At 40.3% G+C, this 17,368-nt stretch overlaps 1 protein-coding gene and 7 non-coding genes across 8 annotated transcripts in view; all 8 read right to left on the reverse strand.

The window, feature by feature from the left end:
- The window catches only part of LOC135080243 (dynein axonemal heavy chain 10), a 120,870-nt gene that overhangs the window by 74,723 nt on the left and 28,779 nt on the right, over window positions 1–17,368 (reverse strand). The window contains exons 47-72 of the mRNA XM_063974927.1: window positions 16,818–17,006; window positions 16,242–16,414; window positions 15,756–15,921; window positions 15,012–15,170; window positions 14,706–14,800; window positions 14,225–14,482; window positions 13,714–13,873; window positions 13,043–13,141; window positions 12,159–12,282; window positions 11,479–11,663; window positions 11,198–11,290; window positions 9,497–9,649; window positions 9,202–9,357; window positions 8,778–8,948; window positions 8,192–8,380; window positions 7,071–7,197; window positions 6,454–6,557; window positions 6,243–6,368; window positions 5,769–5,946; window positions 3,818–3,948; window positions 3,373–3,515; window positions 2,818–2,910; window positions 2,584–2,686; window positions 2,146–2,343; window positions 796–940; window positions 29–246 (exon numbers count right to left, since the gene is read on the reverse strand). Coding sequence (XP_063830997.1) covers window positions 29–246; window positions 796–940; window positions 2,146–2,343; window positions 2,584–2,686; window positions 2,818–2,910; window positions 3,373–3,515; window positions 3,818–3,948; window positions 5,769–5,946; window positions 6,243–6,368; window positions 6,454–6,557; window positions 7,071–7,197; window positions 8,192–8,380; window positions 8,778–8,948; window positions 9,202–9,357; window positions 9,497–9,649; window positions 11,198–11,290; window positions 11,479–11,663; window positions 12,159–12,282; window positions 13,043–13,141; window positions 13,714–13,873; window positions 14,225–14,482; window positions 14,706–14,800; window positions 15,012–15,170; window positions 15,756–15,921; window positions 16,242–16,414; window positions 16,818–17,006 — 3,936 coding nt within the window. The remainder of the gene's footprint in view (window positions 1–28; window positions 247–795; window positions 941–2,145; window positions 2,344–2,583; window positions 2,687–2,817; window positions 2,911–3,372; window positions 3,516–3,817; window positions 3,949–5,768; window positions 5,947–6,242; window positions 6,369–6,453; window positions 6,558–7,070; window positions 7,198–8,191; window positions 8,381–8,777; window positions 8,949–9,201; window positions 9,358–9,496; window positions 9,650–11,197; window positions 11,291–11,478; window positions 11,664–12,158; window positions 12,283–13,042; window positions 13,142–13,713; window positions 13,874–14,224; window positions 14,483–14,705; window positions 14,801–15,011; window positions 15,171–15,755; window positions 15,922–16,241; window positions 16,415–16,817; window positions 17,007–17,368) is intronic.
- Window positions 3,074–3,192, reverse strand: LOC135080309 (5S ribosomal RNA). The gene has a single exon (XR_010258975.1). It is a non-coding gene; the product is annotated as a 5S ribosomal RNA (ribosomal RNA).
- LOC135080293 (5S ribosomal RNA) lies at window positions 5,287–5,405 on the reverse strand. The gene has a single exon (XR_010258959.1). It is a non-coding gene; the product is annotated as a 5S ribosomal RNA (ribosomal RNA).
- On the reverse strand, window positions 6,053–6,171 carry LOC135080294 (5S ribosomal RNA). The gene has a single exon (XR_010258960.1). It is a non-coding gene; the product is annotated as a 5S ribosomal RNA (ribosomal RNA).
- On the reverse strand, window positions 9,022–9,140 carry LOC135080295 (5S ribosomal RNA). Its single transcript, XR_010258961.1, has one exon. It is a non-coding gene; the product is annotated as a 5S ribosomal RNA (ribosomal RNA).
- Window positions 10,018–10,090, reverse strand: Trnaa-agc (transfer RNA alanine (anticodon AGC)). Its single transcript has one exon. It is a non-coding gene; the product is annotated as a tRNA-Ala (tRNA).
- Window positions 11,031–11,149, reverse strand: LOC135080296 (5S ribosomal RNA). Its single transcript, XR_010258962.1, has one exon. It is a non-coding gene; the product is annotated as a 5S ribosomal RNA (ribosomal RNA).
- On the reverse strand, window positions 12,639–12,711 carry Trnaa-agc (transfer RNA alanine (anticodon AGC)). Its single transcript has one exon. It is a non-coding gene; the product is annotated as a tRNA-Ala (tRNA).

Here is a 17,368-nt window from a genome sequence, read left to right on the forward strand (position 1 = left end):
GGCAGCTTCATAAAAGCTAAGTACTTACTTGCACAGCTTCTGGCGGTGTAGCAAAAGACCTGATCTCAGTGATATCGTTCTTATCCAAGTCGGCTAGCGCCAATCTGGCTGCTTCTAATGCCGGCAAGGCTGCCGAGAGAGCCTCTTCGGCCTCAGATTTTTCCTCGGCTATGACCACGCTCTGCTCGGTTATTTCGACCGATTTGATGGCAGCCACGTTCTGTTTCACCACGGCTGCTTCGGTAGCTATAATGATACAGAAATGGAATGGCATTATCAAATTATTTGGAATAGTAAAATAGGCTAGTGAACACCCTACTTAATTTTTAAGAGTTGTCAAAACGCGACTCTTTCGTAGATTTTAGTTTAATGACGGGTTCAATTGATCGACCATTTATTGATCTAAAAGCTACTAAAACTCAATTTCTTAAGTATTTGAAAACTAACATGGTTTTAAGGGATAGAATAAAGTGTGCTTTTAAGATGTTGCGTATTAGAATTATTAGTTTAATCGGTGTGAACAAGTAGATAATTACTTTAGCTATAATAAACTAAGAGCGCTTTCACATTAGGGCGTTAGAAGTGCGACAGCAGCGCGGCAGCGGCGTTTTTATAATGTGACGGCACGCATCCGCTATCACATAAGGTATGAAATTCTCGGCAGCGCGTCTGTCACGCTGCTAAAGTCGCCTAAATGTGAAAGCGCTCTAACATAGCTTTTTGCTATCGGCCTCATTAGGGACGTTCGACTTGTGTTTGTGTCCCTATTTGATACCGATTAACAGATTTACTCACCCGTAGAAATCTCTTTCAGCAATATCTCGCATTCCTTAGTCTGTTCGGCGACGATGATCTTTTGCACCGCCAGTTTAGCATTCAAGTCTTCCAACTGTACGTTTGCTTCTTCGATTTTGGCTAGACCGCCTATTAGACGTTCGCACTGGAATCATAAAATATGGCATTACATCAATTTTACACATCTGTATAATAATAATAATAATAATAAAAGCCTTTATTCACTGACCATTTTAACTTACATGCTATTTTTTAAGATAATAATATAAATATTCTTAAATCTAATTTAACATAGGTAGCACAATTAATTTTATTAGCAACCGCTTTGGTCAGGTTGTCTGTCGACATAGGCCTCAATTTTACACATCTGTAAACATTTGTGAATTATGATTCAAAACTTTATTCACAATATATTTGTACTATGTGTTCAGACCAAGTCTCAGGCGTCCGTCTCAGTTTTTGTGAAAAGATGTTTAAAAATGAAATAAGAATTGTTTTAGTGCCAACGGCCTGCAGGCCTAAGATGCGCGCCGTGATAACTTTTATCGACGTCAAAATGTATGGGGAAAATCGATAAAATGGCGTGATAACCGCTTATTGCGGCTCGCATCTTAGGCCTACAGGAGACAAATCCCATACCATAGCTTGTTCCTTACTGTACAAGCAGTCCAGAGCGTCGATGTGACATCACGGCCACCAGGTGCGCCGTTAACTGACTGACTGGGTTGTATGTAGGTATTGTCTGATCTACGAGCACGTAGAATTTTGTCCAATGACCCCAAGCTACCCATCCGTATCGCTTGCGCGTAATTATGTTGCTGTCGCGCTCGCAATCTCACTGCGGGCGCCCGTCGCACAGTCGAGATAGCAAATAAGAGCGATAAGGATGGGTAGCTTGGGGTCATTGGACAAAATTCTACGTGCTCACAGACCGGGCTTTATGTCATTAAATTACCTGAGCAATAATAAAGGCGTCCTTCTCATTCAACAGAGATAGGTAGTTGGTGAGGAAGTCCATGTAGTGTTTTGGCGTAACGTAGTTGTTCCTTCTCAACCTCAGAAGGAACTCCACAGAGTATCGCGCTACTGACATGTGCACGTGAACCATTTGCTCGACTATAAATCTGGAGTAAGTGCTGTAACGACCACGACTAGTCTGTCAAGAGTGTAGCGACGAAAAAGAGGTATGAAATACCAACCTGTGCAATATTAAACGCGTCCTTTTCATAGAGCAGCGAGAGGTAATTCGTGAGGAAGTCCATGTAGTGTTTCGGCGTGACGTAGTTGTTCCTTTTTAGACTCAGAAGGAAGATTGAAACTATTAGTAAACTGTGTCCAATATCCAATTACCTGAGCAATAATAAACGCGTCCTTCTCATTGAGCAGCGATAAGTAGTTAGTTAAGAAGTCCATGTAGTGTTTGGGCGTGACGTAGTTGTTCCTTCTCAACCTCAGAAGGAACTCCACAGAGTATCGCGCTACTGACATGTGCACGTGGACTACATGCTCCACTATGATGGATCGGAACTCGTCTGGGATCTTTTGGACCTGAATGTGGGGAAATGACAATAAGGATTTAAAAAAAGTATGCTAAATGCTTAATAAATTAGCAGTTGTAGTACATATTTGATTGATTAATTTACAATGACTTTACTTAAATTATTTTTTACAGCTATTTTAGCCACATCAAACGTTTCAAATTAAGACAGTGAGTGCCTATGCCTAACATAGATTTTTAAGTTCAAAACAAAATGCGAAAATGTTTTTCGATAATACTTTTTCACTTACATCAGCTAAAAAGACGTTAGCCACAGCTAACAGCGCTTGTTTCGGCCACGGGAACTGCCAGTCTATGGTAGTGTTGTTCACTAAGCCAGGGAAACTGCGGCACCTGTAAATTCCACTCCGATCATGAAATATATGCTGAGATGTTAAATCTTACGAAATAAGTTCAAATTGCTTTAGCAACTTTATGTCAACTGCCTGCTAAAAATTTGAGTTAAGTAATAATGCAAAATGTACCTATTTCTGAGAATATCACCACTGGGGGACATAGACAACACCACGTGGAGATTGTCAGCGCATTTGTTGCAGAAGAAGTTCCATACAGCATCTCTGTAAGTTATAAGAGAGTTTCAGCATTTCAAAAACATCATAAGTGACCAAAATAATTTATAACTCGGCTTCATATAAGTTTTGCAGTGATTGTATAAACGGGAGTGCTTTTAGAAACAATAACTAAACTCGCAAGACAAAAAATATGGTTGGAGAAGCAAAAAGCCAACATCACGCGGTGTTCCCAGGCGGTCACCCATCCAAGTACTGACCGCGCCCGACGTTGCTTAACTTCGGTGATCGGACGAGAACCGGTGTTTTCAACGTGGTATGGACGTTGGCGATTGACTGAGCGAAAAATGCGCACACAATACACTATCCGCAAAAGTTAAGTGAGAAAACCGATAGGTGGCGTTCACATGTTTTCACATGAACTACAATGCAAAAAATATTAGTGACCCACAATTCAATTGGCAACAGATGAAATTTTAGATAATCATTTGTAAATTGTACATAACTCACTTGGCTATACCATATCCAGCCTCAGCGCTTTGGTTGCGCACGGCGTTGATGATGCCATCTTTTTCATCATCGCCAAACAGCGCAGGGATCATCCCAATCATTAGGATGTTGTTGATGAATTCCAGGAAGCCTTCTTCAAGGATCTGTAGTTAATACCAAAATATAGGACGACAGTTTAGTGATTCAGCTGTCAATAAATACACATTTGAAACTACAAGTCTAATTTTACTTTTGAACTTACGGCCCCTTATTACAAAAGGTAAACTCTGATTGAACTCCAGTTTAAATTTATATTTCAGTACCAGTGTTCATCGGGTTTAACTTTTTTGTATCAAGGCTTATTATGTAAAAATATGAAGGACTTAATATTTTTAATGTTAACGTATTTTGTAGTTATTCCTTCTGTTTACTATGGAAGGAGATAATTACTTCAAGGACTACCAACCTGTGCAGCGGTGAAGAGGAATACGGTTTTCTTGCCATCCACACCTAGCTGGTTGTACATCCGCTTCATGTCGTCCTTGAACGTGTTCTCGTTGTAGTTCCGCGTCACCGTGATCTCGAACATTTCGCAACCTATGGTGTAAAATAATTTAAATCAACGAATAGTCGAATAGGACAAAATCAATAAATGAGACTAATGCCCGTTTTCACCATCAATCCCTAATTTTAAAGCGACCTTTATGAAATATTAGGTAATACCTAACAGGAATTTCGTTTTCACCAACACATAAGGGACACCTTAGGCCTTATGGGATCACTTTAAAACAGGGGCCCGATTTTCGGCCGCCTAAGTGTTAGGTGACAGTTATATTGTCAATCACGCCTATTCGGCAAAATGGAAACTGAATTAAATGATTTTTTTGGAGCTTTTTATGCAATTGAGACAGTGGAAACACTTTTTCACGTTTATTATACGGTATAGATAGTAGGTATTGGTCACTCATAACTTATCTCATAACCAAGCTATATTTCTGGCTTCGTTTGTAGTCCCTAGAGCCCTAACAATACCTTATAATTAGATATAATAAAGATTTGATAGGAAGGAGGGCTGCACTAAGGCTTTCTTGGCCTCAGTGGGGGTAAATGAAACACAACGCGGACGGTTGATATCTGGTTTATTACTGTTATGCTATTGCTATATTACAAGATTTACACAATTCAATGTGTCCAGTCCAATGTGCCGTCGGTGTAGAGTGCCTACGGTGCACGTTGAGGGTTCATGGGCCAGACGGCTAGCACGTAGGTCGCGGTCGATGCTGACGTGCTCGTACAGTATCCTTGTGGGCAAGTAAACCAATTTATCTTTTTCCTTGAGGGAAAAATTTTGCTTCATTTCTTTTTTCCATTGTCGTTTTTATCGTTAAGTCGCACAAAACTACACACAGAACTCAACAAAATATCTATCAAAATCAATATGTACATTTTTATTTTCATTGTGGTGCAGCAGTCATCTTGACATTTACTTTTTTTAAGGCAAAGGAATTACATTATGCACCCAAACCACAGATTACATAATAGCCCAAATATCTTTTTTGTCTTTAATAATAACTCAAAAATACAAAAAGACATCAGTTTTGGTCAACTATTTCTTAGTTTTACTTTTATTTCATTTGTTTCTGTGAAATACGTAAGATATTCCCAATATAATATTTTATCGGAAAGTACCGGTTTTTCAAACGTCACTAGGCGCACGAAGAAACGCCACCTGACAAAAGAGTCCCTACTTAGGTTTACTATAGCATGGTGAAAACGAACTTAGGTCAGTGGGCAGTTTAGGCGATCGTTTAACCAAAGTGATGTTTAGTTAGCAAACGCTTAAGGGATTGATGGTGAAATGGGCATTACTCTATCACAAGAGTATTGACATAGCAACCAAAAAATATGTTTATTATACATACTTGAAAAGCAAAAAGCCAACATCACGCGGTGTTCCCAGGCGGTCACCCATCCAAGTACTGACCGCGCCCGACGTTGCTTAACTTCGGTGATCGGACGAGAACCGGTGTTTTCAACGTGGTATGGACGTTGGCGGATGAAAGAGCAAAATATGCGTACACAATACGCTATCCGCAAAAATTAGTTTGTTATAAGGTCTAATGTCACTTACCAGCAGCAAACGACGCCAGGCGGCAGATGGACTTCTTCCCGGAGCCGCCGACGCCGATGATCATAGCGTTGCCGCGGTCCATGCGCAGGATGCAGTATAATCTGGAATTTAGACCTGTAGAAATAAGGTCTAATTTCACTTACCAGCAGCAAATGAAGCCAGGCGGCAGATGGACTTCTTCCCGGAGCCGCCGATGCCGATGATCATAGCGTTGCCGCGGTCCATGCGCAGGATGCAGTATAATCTGGAATTTAGACCTGTAGAAATAAGGTCTAATTTCACTTACCAGCAGCAAATGAAGCCAGGCGGCAGATGGACTTCTTCCCGGAGCCGCCGACGCCGATGATCATAGCGTTGCCGCGGTCCATGCGCAGGATTCGATGCGCGCGCGTCAAATGCTCGAGACAATCCTCGAACAACACTACAGACATTTTGCCGATACGCTCGTTGAATTCGTCTAATATCTGAAAAGGATAAGAATATAAGAAAAACTTAGATAAATTAAAAATAAACAAAATTTTAATGCAATAACACTAGGTAAATAAATATACTTAATACGAAAAAGCAAAAAGCCAACATCACGCGGTGTTCCCAGGCGGTCACCCATCCAAGTACTGACCGCGCCCGACGTTGCTTAACTTCGGTGATCGGACGAGAACCGGTGTTTTCAACGTGGTATGGACGTTGGCGAAAGAGTGAGCAAAATTTAGGATGACATTTATAAGGATTCAGTGACGTAATTATTATGTAAAAATACTACCTCTTGAAACAGAAAATAGACAGCTTCGTAGTCAAGCAAATCCTCGTAATATCGTATTTCCTCTTCATCCAAAGCGTTGCGGTAGTCGCCGAACAATAAAGGGTCTCGAAGGACATACTCTTCTAGCTGAAATATGACATATTTTTTAATTTCTTTTGATAATATAAGTATTAAGGCTACTATAAACTTTTAACTTATTAGTACAACCAACCGTAAGCTCCTTTTCGACTTCAATTTCTTCCTCCTCGATTTCCAGTTCGGCCTCAGCCGCAACAGACGGTGCGGCAGCTGGCTTTACTATTTTTTCTCCAAACTCTGTAATAGTTATAGTGACAAGCGCGATAGTATTTTACACAAAGTAGCTAAAATTAAATCTATTTAATTTTAGCTACTTTGTGTAAAATACTACTACTAATACTACAAATCGACAGGCGTTCTAACGCCTGTCGATTTGTAGATGATGTTCATGGTAATATTTTGGGACCTCGAATGTAATCTCAACGAAATAACTTTATGATTAAGCCTTATTACCACTTTCTTTCACAGGAAATATTACTTGTCTTATTCGTCTAGGCGCAAAGAATAATAAAAAAAAAAATTTCCATAACTACATACGCCCGTGTTCACAAACATTACTATAAGGTCTCACAGTGCTCGGACAGGGTGACACACGGAACCAACCACAAAGCTCAACGCTGTGTGTTCGATTTGCTGCTTCATTTAAGCAAGGATCGTTTGTGAATAGGGGCCATAGGGGGGTTAGTCTTGATAGGCCTTTTAGATAGTTAAGAAAAGCTACGACCTTCTAGATGGTTGAGAAAATCTTACCATCTTCCTCTTCTTCAACGACAAGATCTTCCTCGGCCACCACAATCTCTTCCAGCACCACTGGCTCCTCTTCAGGGAAATATTTCACGATGTGCTCTTGAATGTGGCCGCGCATCAGCTCATTGTCCTGTAATACGAAGTTCATTTTAGGGCCTCAGCTAAAACTCACGCGGTGCATTTAATGCCTTGATCACACGTACCGAGCAAACGGGCGAGACAGTGCTCTCGGCAGAGTACTCGGTGTGTATGAACATTACGCCGAGTGCTCGAGTATGTGACTCGCTCACCCAACTGTCTCCACCGAGTAAACATTTTACTGTCTCGCTCGTTTACTCGGTACGTGTGATCAAGGCTTAATAGACGAGCGCACGCGTTGGACGTACGGAGCACCCGCGCATGTTTTAGCGTAGGCCCTTAGGCCACTCCACAGCGACTTTTTATGGCGATGCAGTAGCGATTCCGTCGCGTGTTTGCATCAATACAGTCGCAAAGCGGTCGCTAGCTGTGTGCACTCACCCACATAAACAGGATTGAGTTGTAATGCAAACGCGATAATGTTGCGCTTCTGTCGCGAACAAACGCGATTCACTAACGGCACAAAGTTACCTGCGATCGCTACAGTTGTCGCGTCACCCTCCTTTCGTTCTCTCTCCGATGTCAACCGACACAGTCGCGCTTTTGTATACCTTTAGTCGTTACTCGCATTTGCAACTTTTAGTTAGTTGCTGTGGGCGAGGGGCTTTAGTCTTTAGCCCAACCCTTAGGTTTGAGTTCAATTCCAAGATATAGTTAATAGACCAACCTGCATGTGGATAAGCCGGTCGCAAATAACACGCGTGAACTCATTACGCCAACAGCGTACAACAGCATGCTTCTCGCTGAAGAAGTATCTGGCATGTGAAGTTGATCTAACTAATGCTTTAAAACCACACCAACGCGTGCAGATCGCCATCGCCGGCGCGATCATAGGGAATTGACACGCGTGAAGTGTTTGTTGCCAAAATAAAGTTATTTTCTTTCTTTCTTTCATGGGTCGCGCGACCTGTCATTGAACTTTGATCGCGCCGGCGATGGCAATCTGCACGCTTTGGTATGGTTGAAGCTTAAGGGGAGGGACCGACCTGCACGTTGATTAGTCGATCGCAAATAACGCGCGTGAACTCATTGCGCCAGCAGCGTACAACAGCACGCTTCTCGCTGAAGAAGTTAGGGTGCGTCAGGCACATTCCAGCTGCGATGCGAGACAGGTCTCGAAGGTTGAAGATGTAGTGGAATTTCGCTGGTGTTGGCGGCAGGTCGACTATTATTATCTGAGATGATAAACGAGTTTTAGTTAAGACATTTTGATGATAATATACGATGATTTTGATTGCTTATTTTTCTTACCAAAAATTGTAGGTAATAGAGCTTTTAATTAGTGAGAAACATTTCGAAATCACTGTAAATTGTAAGGCTGGATTGGACCATTTTACTTTAACTTCAACAATGTCAAACTCTGTACAAAAATACCGGTTACCGGTACTCATGTTATAGTCACGGTGGTGCAATTCAGCCTAAGAAATCAATCGTCAAGCGGACTCACGAAAGCACGCTAACAAATGCTTTCTACTGTATCTTGTTGCTAGATATGTATTCAAATTAGAAGAAACGTCTTTAAATTGTAATGTTTGATTGTCAAATAAGTACTAATTTCCAAAATAATCTTACCTTGTACAAATCTAGGGTCATTTGAACAATTTTGTCGACGATTTCTTGAATTTCATCTGGGAATATTATGAAGTGACCGTGAAGTATTGACACGTAGATGTGTCGCAATGTGTTTTCCGATGGAAATTGCAAGTTGTACACTGAAAACATTGATATGAAACGTGGATCGACCTGGAAATAAAATATTTTTTAGTAAAAAAAAAGTAGAAGGTCAAACAGAATTTACAAGAAGAAAAATGCAAAAAGCCAACATCACGCGGTGTTCCCAGGCGGTCACCCATCCAAGTACTGACCGCGCCCGACGTTGCTTAACTTCGGTGATCGGACGAGAACCGGTGTTTTCAACGTGGTATGGACGTTGGCGAAAGAACGGGCAAAATATGGGTACAAATATCCGCCTAACCTAATGATTTTAAACACTTACATCATTTCGTCCTCCACCAGCTTTGCCCATAGCAGCAATGAATCCTATATCTTTCAGATTTTTCCAGTTCAGATCTTTGCCTCTATCGTAGAATCCTTTCCTTTCGAACAGTAGTTTTAGCAAGGCTATTGGCTGTTGAGTTCCGTATGTGTCTACCTAAAATTAGAATGATAAATCATCAAAATTTTAAAATACTGTAGTCTTTTTATTCTGTAGTTACTCAGGACATTTTTGCTATAATTTTCATTTGAAATTATTATGTCATGATTTATATTAAATTATAATAGGTACTTACAATGGGCATATTCATATCGTCTATGAATACCAGCATCTTCTTCCCTACAGGAGGACCAAAAGTGTCTTTGGTTCGTTTTTCTACAACCGACTCCAAGTTTCTTTGCACGTCCATCGACGATGTGCGCGATGAGAAGTTCATTTGCTGAATTATCTGTGCGGAGAAAACATTTGTTAATGGTTAAATACGTATTAAAACTTTATTGAAGCATTTTAAGTAAAATTCTACCTTGTTTAAGCAAGGTGGCATGGTTGTTCTTAGAGGAATAATGTCCTATGTAGTTCATATTATGGAGGTAAATAATAATGATATTATTACCATAATGGTTGGCCTAACCAAGAAATATGATAATAATATTTAGTTATCATAATATTAATTTGGTTTAACAATGATGTTATTGAAGTAAAAAATGATCATGTCATATTTATCAATTTTATTTACAAAAAACAGATTTTTTTTTATCAATAGAAATGAAGAGAAGCAGGTATCAGCTAAAACTTAAAAAATAAAAACAAAAAGATTGGAGGCGCCGGGTATCGATCCCGGTACCTCTCGCATGCTAAGCGAGCGCTCTACCATCTGAGCTACGCCCCCTGATGACTGACCGAGCGAAATTATCGACGACTTTATCAACTGGTTGTTTGAGACCGGTCTGTTTCTCAATATCCGGCAGCTGCGAAATAAATATACTCAACATCAAATAAACCGCACCTTCCGCGACGCGAACTTTAACGATTTTCTTCTGACACAATCATGGTACCCCAACAATATTGGTGTTATTTGAAAGCCCAATAAATATCCTTAAAGAAAAACACATTTAATTTCTTAATAAATGATTAACATATACCATAAATGTGACTTGAAAAAATACCTCACTTTGGGCCCACCTATGGGATCAATTAGACCAATTTTTATGGTTATAAAACCAAATAATGATTTCACGTGTCCTCTTTAACAGATGGATAGCAATTAAACCCAACTTAACAGTTTTATAGCCATAAAAGTTGGCTCTAGCGTAACTACCTATTTTTTGAAGAAGTGACTCTGGATCCTTCTAAAGACACATTTTTGGGGTAAAAACCTTTCCTTTAATGAAATGATGGTTAGAACTAGGCTTTTAAATGGCACCAATATTGGTGGGAAGTGGGGATGCATACGTTTGAAAATGCTTGTCGCGGGAGGTGCGATTTATTTGACGTCGAGTGTATTAGACTGATGACGTAACATGCAAGGCCAGCTATTATAATCAAGAACTATATTTATCACATGTCGCTGTCGTAATGTGTCGTGTTTGTGTTGAATAAGTATAATAGAAATCTTATTACGTATAAATTAACATAATTTGGATAGATTTATCGAATCCATACAAGTAAACTAAATTATATGCGTTTGAAGAATTAAAAAACTAAGTTATTATGTGAGCAGAGTCGCGGACTCGCGGGTAAAACGACATGTCAAAAATAAATGTGAATAATATTGATAAATGCAAAGATGACATTTTGACGACTTATATTTTTATTAAAAAGAGCAAAAAAGCCAACATCACGCGGTGTTCCCAGGCGGTCACCCATCCAAGTACTGACCGCGCCCGACGTTGCTTAACTTCGGTGATCGGACGAGAACCGGTGTTTTCAACGTGGTATGGACGTTGGCAACGAAAGCTTTAAAATAAGTGTTGATAAATAGTTATTGAAAACTTACGTATTTATCAGCTGGTAATCCATGCAGATAGTTTGTGATGATTGCAGTTTTTGAAGTGCCAGTGTCACCTACTAATAGTACTGGACGTTCCACCTATAGAAATTGTATGCCATCAGCAACATTTTATTCAGTTTTGTGAGTAAAATAAAAATATTTTACAAAAATTGCTCTTTAAAAAGAGAGGGAAGATTTCTTATACGGTGACAACCTAAATTACAAAATAATTTTCGTTATCAAATAAAATTAGCGAAACGCAGGTAGATATTATTTTGAAAACTTACACTCTCCATGATCTTGATAAGCCAAGTGAGCCGGAGCGTGTCCACCGTTGGGACTAGAATCGACGGGAACTTCATGTCCCTGTCATGCTCGTACGTTGGCACCAGCCACTCCCACGCTTCCCATGTCAGCGTGGTTAGCTCCAGGCAATAGTCGTATAGACTCGGGAATCCCATGGGGAAGTGTTCTAAAATGGGTTTAGAGAACCTATATTTAGACTTTTTCTGTAAATCGTGCCGTATTTGGTTAAGCGGCAGCTGAATGACCAATTTTTCAAACATTATCAAATAAAACCTCTCTTTTTACTCAAAAACTTTTGTCGAAAGATATAAATAAAAATCTATATAAAATCTATATATCTATATTTTATAAATAAAAATGAATTGATGTTCGAGTCTGATTAAAACTCGAGAACGATTGAGCTGATTTTGGTTTTAAAATGTTTGTCGTAGTCCAGGGTAGGTCTAACCAGTGAGCAAATATACGCGCGCGATATTGTTTTTCTGTGACAGACAAAATTCCACGCGGGCGAAGCCGCGGGCGGAAAGCTAGTAAGTAATAATATCTCTTATAAATAATTAGGTTAAGTAGCTGTTTCATTAGACAGCAAAGTCTATGCTATTTTTGAAATAAATTAAAACTATTACTTGTTTATTAGTTTAAAAAGTAGATAAAAAATTACTTGTAGTAGCTTTCTTCTCGATTGTGTCTTCCACGAGCATCATCGGACATGCCTTTTTGATGTAGTTGTCAAAGTCGAAGCGGCCATCGTCCACTATTGAGGCCCCCAAGCTGTTGTACATAGACTGCCAAAGGAAAGAATATTAGGTTTTGGTGGTTAGAATTGAAAATCCGTTGTTTATTATAAAAGAAATCGTGTAGTAACCAGATATTTAAAAAATGAGTAAGTACTAGTGCCGTCTACATAAGATTCAGTGATTTGACCCTCAAGTACCTACTGTGTACTTTCTCAAGTAAATTTTTACAAAACCTGTCGCAAAATCCATATCCTTAGCTGAAGATTTGCTACTACAATTGTTTACTTCAAAATTTTCGGATTTAAGGTTAAAAAATAAGGCTAGGACCTTTTTAGTATATTACCTGTTTATGTTTTAACTTACTATTGAACAAAAACAATGCTAACGAAGCATTGATAAATAATTGGAGGCGCCGGGTATCGATCCCGGTACCTCTCGCATGCTAAGCGAGCGCTCTACCATCTGAGCTACGCCCCCGATATGAACGTAGTGGGAAATTACTACTTATTATCGAAAGTGAAAGTATAATACCTATAATACCGTACTAGGTATATCATCTCGTGGGCAAAATTGCATTACAAGGTTACTGACAATGTGACATATTCCACACATAAGGTCAAGTCAAATAAGGGTTGAGTATTGAACATTAGACTAATGACCAAGTTAGAATTATCTAGACAAAGTTACAAAACGTGATAAAACGAATCCAAATGATATTGATTGAAGTATATCTTAGTAGGGTGATAAATACTCAACGGTTTAAGCTCTACGTTTAGGTTCTACTCGATTCGCGTAAAAAAATACTTACCACCATGAAGACACACTCCACCACGGTCCTGTCAATTTCCTCGTTGCTATCTTCTTTATTAGGCATCAGTCCACTGATCATGTAGCACAGCTGTACCACCTGTGAATCAAATCCTCATTATAGACCCATGAAAGCGATACTCATTATTAACCAAGCAAAGTACACAACCAAATCAGCTAGCTATAAGGATCCATCGTCTCAAGATATGTGTCGCTAGAGATTCCCAAAGCATTAGGCGACACATAATAAATAATAAATATCCTTGGACATTTCACACTACGCTCGCGCTCCTAGTCCCAAACTAAGCAAAGTTTGTACTATGGGTACTAGACAACGGATATAAACATACTTAAATACTTTTTTTTGTAAATACATACATATTATACATAGTAACACCCAGACCCGCCACAGAAATTAAAATTCATCATTTCAATTTCTGCCCGGCCGGGATCAAACCCGGGACCTCTCGGCATAGTAGTCCGTTCCGCACCACTACACCAAACGGCCGACGACATGTAGCAGAGTTGAGTCTTTATCGAAACACTCATAGTATGTAAATAATTCTGTCGGCGAAACATTATAGGTTCTGAGGGCGAGTCTTTCAGAAACGAATGAAACGCTATTGGTGATCAGTCCAAAAGGGAAATGACTGTCGAATCATATTTAATTACCAAGTTGAGCGGCGTCTGTGGCACTATGGTTTTCAATGGCGTCTGCTGCTGCAGGCCGAACATGCCGAACACGATGTAGTTGATGGCACCAGCTACGTAATGTTCGAAGAGCCCGGCTAATTGCTCACGCTCTTCTTCATTGTTGCGGCTGCGGAGCCATCTAGCGGAGAAAATACACAAGTTAAGGAAATGTATGCTGAGAAGAAGGACAGTAGTAACACAAATAAAAATTAGGGGCACAAAAAATATGTTACATTCCTTGGTGAAATATGCCTTATATCCAGGGTATAAAGACCATATTTTATAACTAAATCTTTTTTCACTGCCGATAATAATCGAGATAAGTTAACTGACAAGTGGCTTTTTATAAAGCAGGCTATAATTTCAAAATGTTTTTGTCTGATCGATCTATTCTTGCAAAAGCAGTCCCATCCACATTCTACACCCTCATGATTATTTATAAGTGATTTGACTAGACAGGCCCAAAATATTCAAAATACATAAACATTACCTATCCCAATATGGCTGGTATCCCAAATTCTTAGGGTCAACGAACACCATCCCAGCTCTAGACACGGTCGCAGGCGACGCGTAGTTCAAATCTCCGACTTCGAACAGCAGCGAGCAATACGGCGCGAGCCGAATTCGCTCACCGTTCGCGAGCGTCAGCAGACGGTTGTCGTCCATGACTGAGTTCATGTTTTCGATCCAGAGGGCGTCTACGTCGCCGTCGAATAGCGAGTAGCGTCGCTCGTCTCTTTCTGCTGGTCTGGGGATTTGGGAGATAAAAATTAAATGTTAGTACCTAATGACAATTATTCATTGACATATTCTTTAAAAGCTGTCTTAATGAGACTTTATTTTTTTTAAACTGATTTTTTGAAATTCACAGTTATAACATATTATAATTAGTAATTCTCATTTTAGAGTCAGATTAACAGTGTGCGTTCAATACTTGAATTGTAATGAAAAATGGCATTCCAAAAAATTACCTGTTCATCTCACGGAAGATCTTGGAGTAGAGACCATCAGTCCAATCCCTGGTAACCGGGTCGAGGATACCATAAAGTTCAATCACAGAACACGCCTAAAACACAAAACATAACCGTGCATGTCCAATATAAACAATAACGCTTTGTGAAAAGCTAATAAATTAATGTCATTTTATGAACGTGTCAAAATACTCTAAATTAATAGAGGTCGAACAAATTTCTTTCCAGTTTCTCCAAAATTGTTAATCAATGGTCAAGATAACTCTGAACTCTAACTTGATATTGATAGGGTATAGTATCGCGTACCTTGGGGTTAAGTACTTGGAGCTTGGTAGAAAGACCCAGGTTGGTTTGCGCCTTGACTAAGGTCTGTAAGATGACGGACTTGCCGCCGCCTGTAGGGCCCACCAGCATAGAGCAGTGCCGCGTCATCATCGTCTCGTAGAGTTGTACTACTTTATCTACCTGTAAGTAGAGAAGAAATGGTAGGTGAATGCCTGCATTGCCTGCAATATTATGATGATCAAGCGGTGCCACTGTATGAAAAGGTGAGTGATTCTAGCCGGGCTAGGATGCGCGCCCTGATAATATCTTATCGATGATTTTAGACGTCAAAATGTATCACATAAAATCGATATAATGGCGTGATAAACGCATGTCGCGGCGCGCATCGTAGGCCTACAGGTTACTGTAATCATTAGAGAGGCATCATTGTGTTTTGTCGGTCCGCCTCCAAGATCAGGTTTCGAAACCTATCCGGTTGCAGCGAGTAGTGAGACAGGGAGACGTCATATCTCCGAAAGTGTTCAACGTCACACTGGAAGATTTATTCATAGGGTAATGTATCCTGTAAGGATAATGATGGTTGAGTTGAACGAACCTGATGCTCTAATACAATGTATCCGTCAGTCTTTAGTACATCAATGACGGCAACAATTAAGAACACGAGACTGTGTTGAACTCCGTATAGCAGCCCCGGGAATAGGCCTTTGATCAGTCCCAGGAAGAGAGGCACGACACAGTTAAGACCTATTAATAATGGTTCTTTACCTGATGCGCCAGTACAATGTATCCATCAGTCTCTAGTACATCAATGACAGCCGCGTTGAACTCCGGGTAGCCGACTCGCGGGCACTCCAGTCCCGGGAACAGATCCTTGATCAGACCCAGGAAGAGAGGCACGTCTTCAAACACGAATTTCGGGTAGTTCATGTCTCTGAAAGGGTCAAAATTATAATAGACACAAATATTTTGGGATTATGTAAAGGCATCAATGGTAGGGCAAACCATGTTATGATGTTTTCAAGTGTTTTGAAAAGGGATACTACACAGAAATAAAGAATTTGAATTAGACGTTCGAAATAGCGGAAACGTATAAGTTTGTTTTTGAACGCACGTCTTTGGGTTTAAAACTATGTCAAAACACGCAGCGATAAACGCTAATTTAAGAGCCCTGAAACATTTTTATAACATTCACGCTCTTAAAATTCGTAACTTTCATCCGTGTTAATACATCGATTTTTATAAAATCGGTACCTCAGAGCTCTCATCAGCACCATAATTTCGCTTAGTCCGGGGGAGTCTCTTCGGAGTTTTCCCGCCATGCGCAGCACCGCAGTCAAAGCCCGCAATCCCCAGTCGTAGTGGGACTGCTTTGATAGCTGTTCTCTAGCCACTTTGTACAGGACTGTCATCTTTTTAGCTAGCACCTGTAAAATATTTAGTCAGGAAAAACATCAAAAGAGAAAATTCCTATAATTGTTATAGAAACACGGATCTCAACGCGACACGACATTTCTATATTATGAGTTACATTAGTACCTACTCAATAAAACAAACTTATTAAAATAAACTTATAGTAACGATTTAATTAAGGTGGTGCAATTCAGCCTTAGGCTGCATTTCCTCCATAGATTTACTTCGCCTAGGTAAATGAAGCGATTCTATTGGTTCTTTACAAACACATCCCTCGCTAATTCGCTACGCATCTTCGCACATCTCTGGTGGAAACGCATCCTAACACTGCCAGAATACTTTTTTTACACTTCAAAACTTAACCAAAAAATACCATACTGTTTTATTTGGGGTTTAAAACTTTTGTAAACGACTTACTTTAGCTGTCAGGAACCCATCAGAGAACAGCGATATCATGCAGATCATTTCAAGGTCTGGTAAGATGCACACCACGGGTCTGAAAAGAGCCTTCACCGACTCAGGCAGTTCGGTGCGGCCCGCGTAGCCGGGGTTCATCGTGATGAAGATTCCTACTTTGTTGTCCATTGAGATCTCTTGACCTTCAAACTAAGGAAGGAACAGAGGTAAGTGATCATCAACTTATTTTAGGAGTAACTAACCAAAATCGCTGTTTTATTACAATGTCACTGATGTCACGAAAGTGGCTGAAGAATCCTCTTTATTTTTTCGGTGGATTCAAGCTACAGGTTGAAGCTACAAGAACTTGCACATCCCCAATCCGTCCCCCGGACACGGCCTGAGCCGAGGTCCGAGCCTACCGTGGCGCCCTCAGGCCGCGTCCGTAGTCCCCCTCGATCGGGCCCACTAGAGTGAGCCCGCCGTAGGCTGGACTTTGGTCCAACACCGCGGTGGGCAACCCTCTAGTTGGGTTCGCCACTGATCGGGCGCCTTATGCGCTCGATACGGCC

This window comes from Ostrinia nubilalis, chromosome 17 (assembly GCF_963855985.1).
Source record: "Ostrinia nubilalis chromosome 17, ilOstNubi1.1, whole genome shotgun sequence".
Classification (NCBI taxonomy): Eukaryota; Metazoa; Arthropoda; class Insecta; order Lepidoptera; family Crambidae; genus Ostrinia; species Ostrinia nubilalis.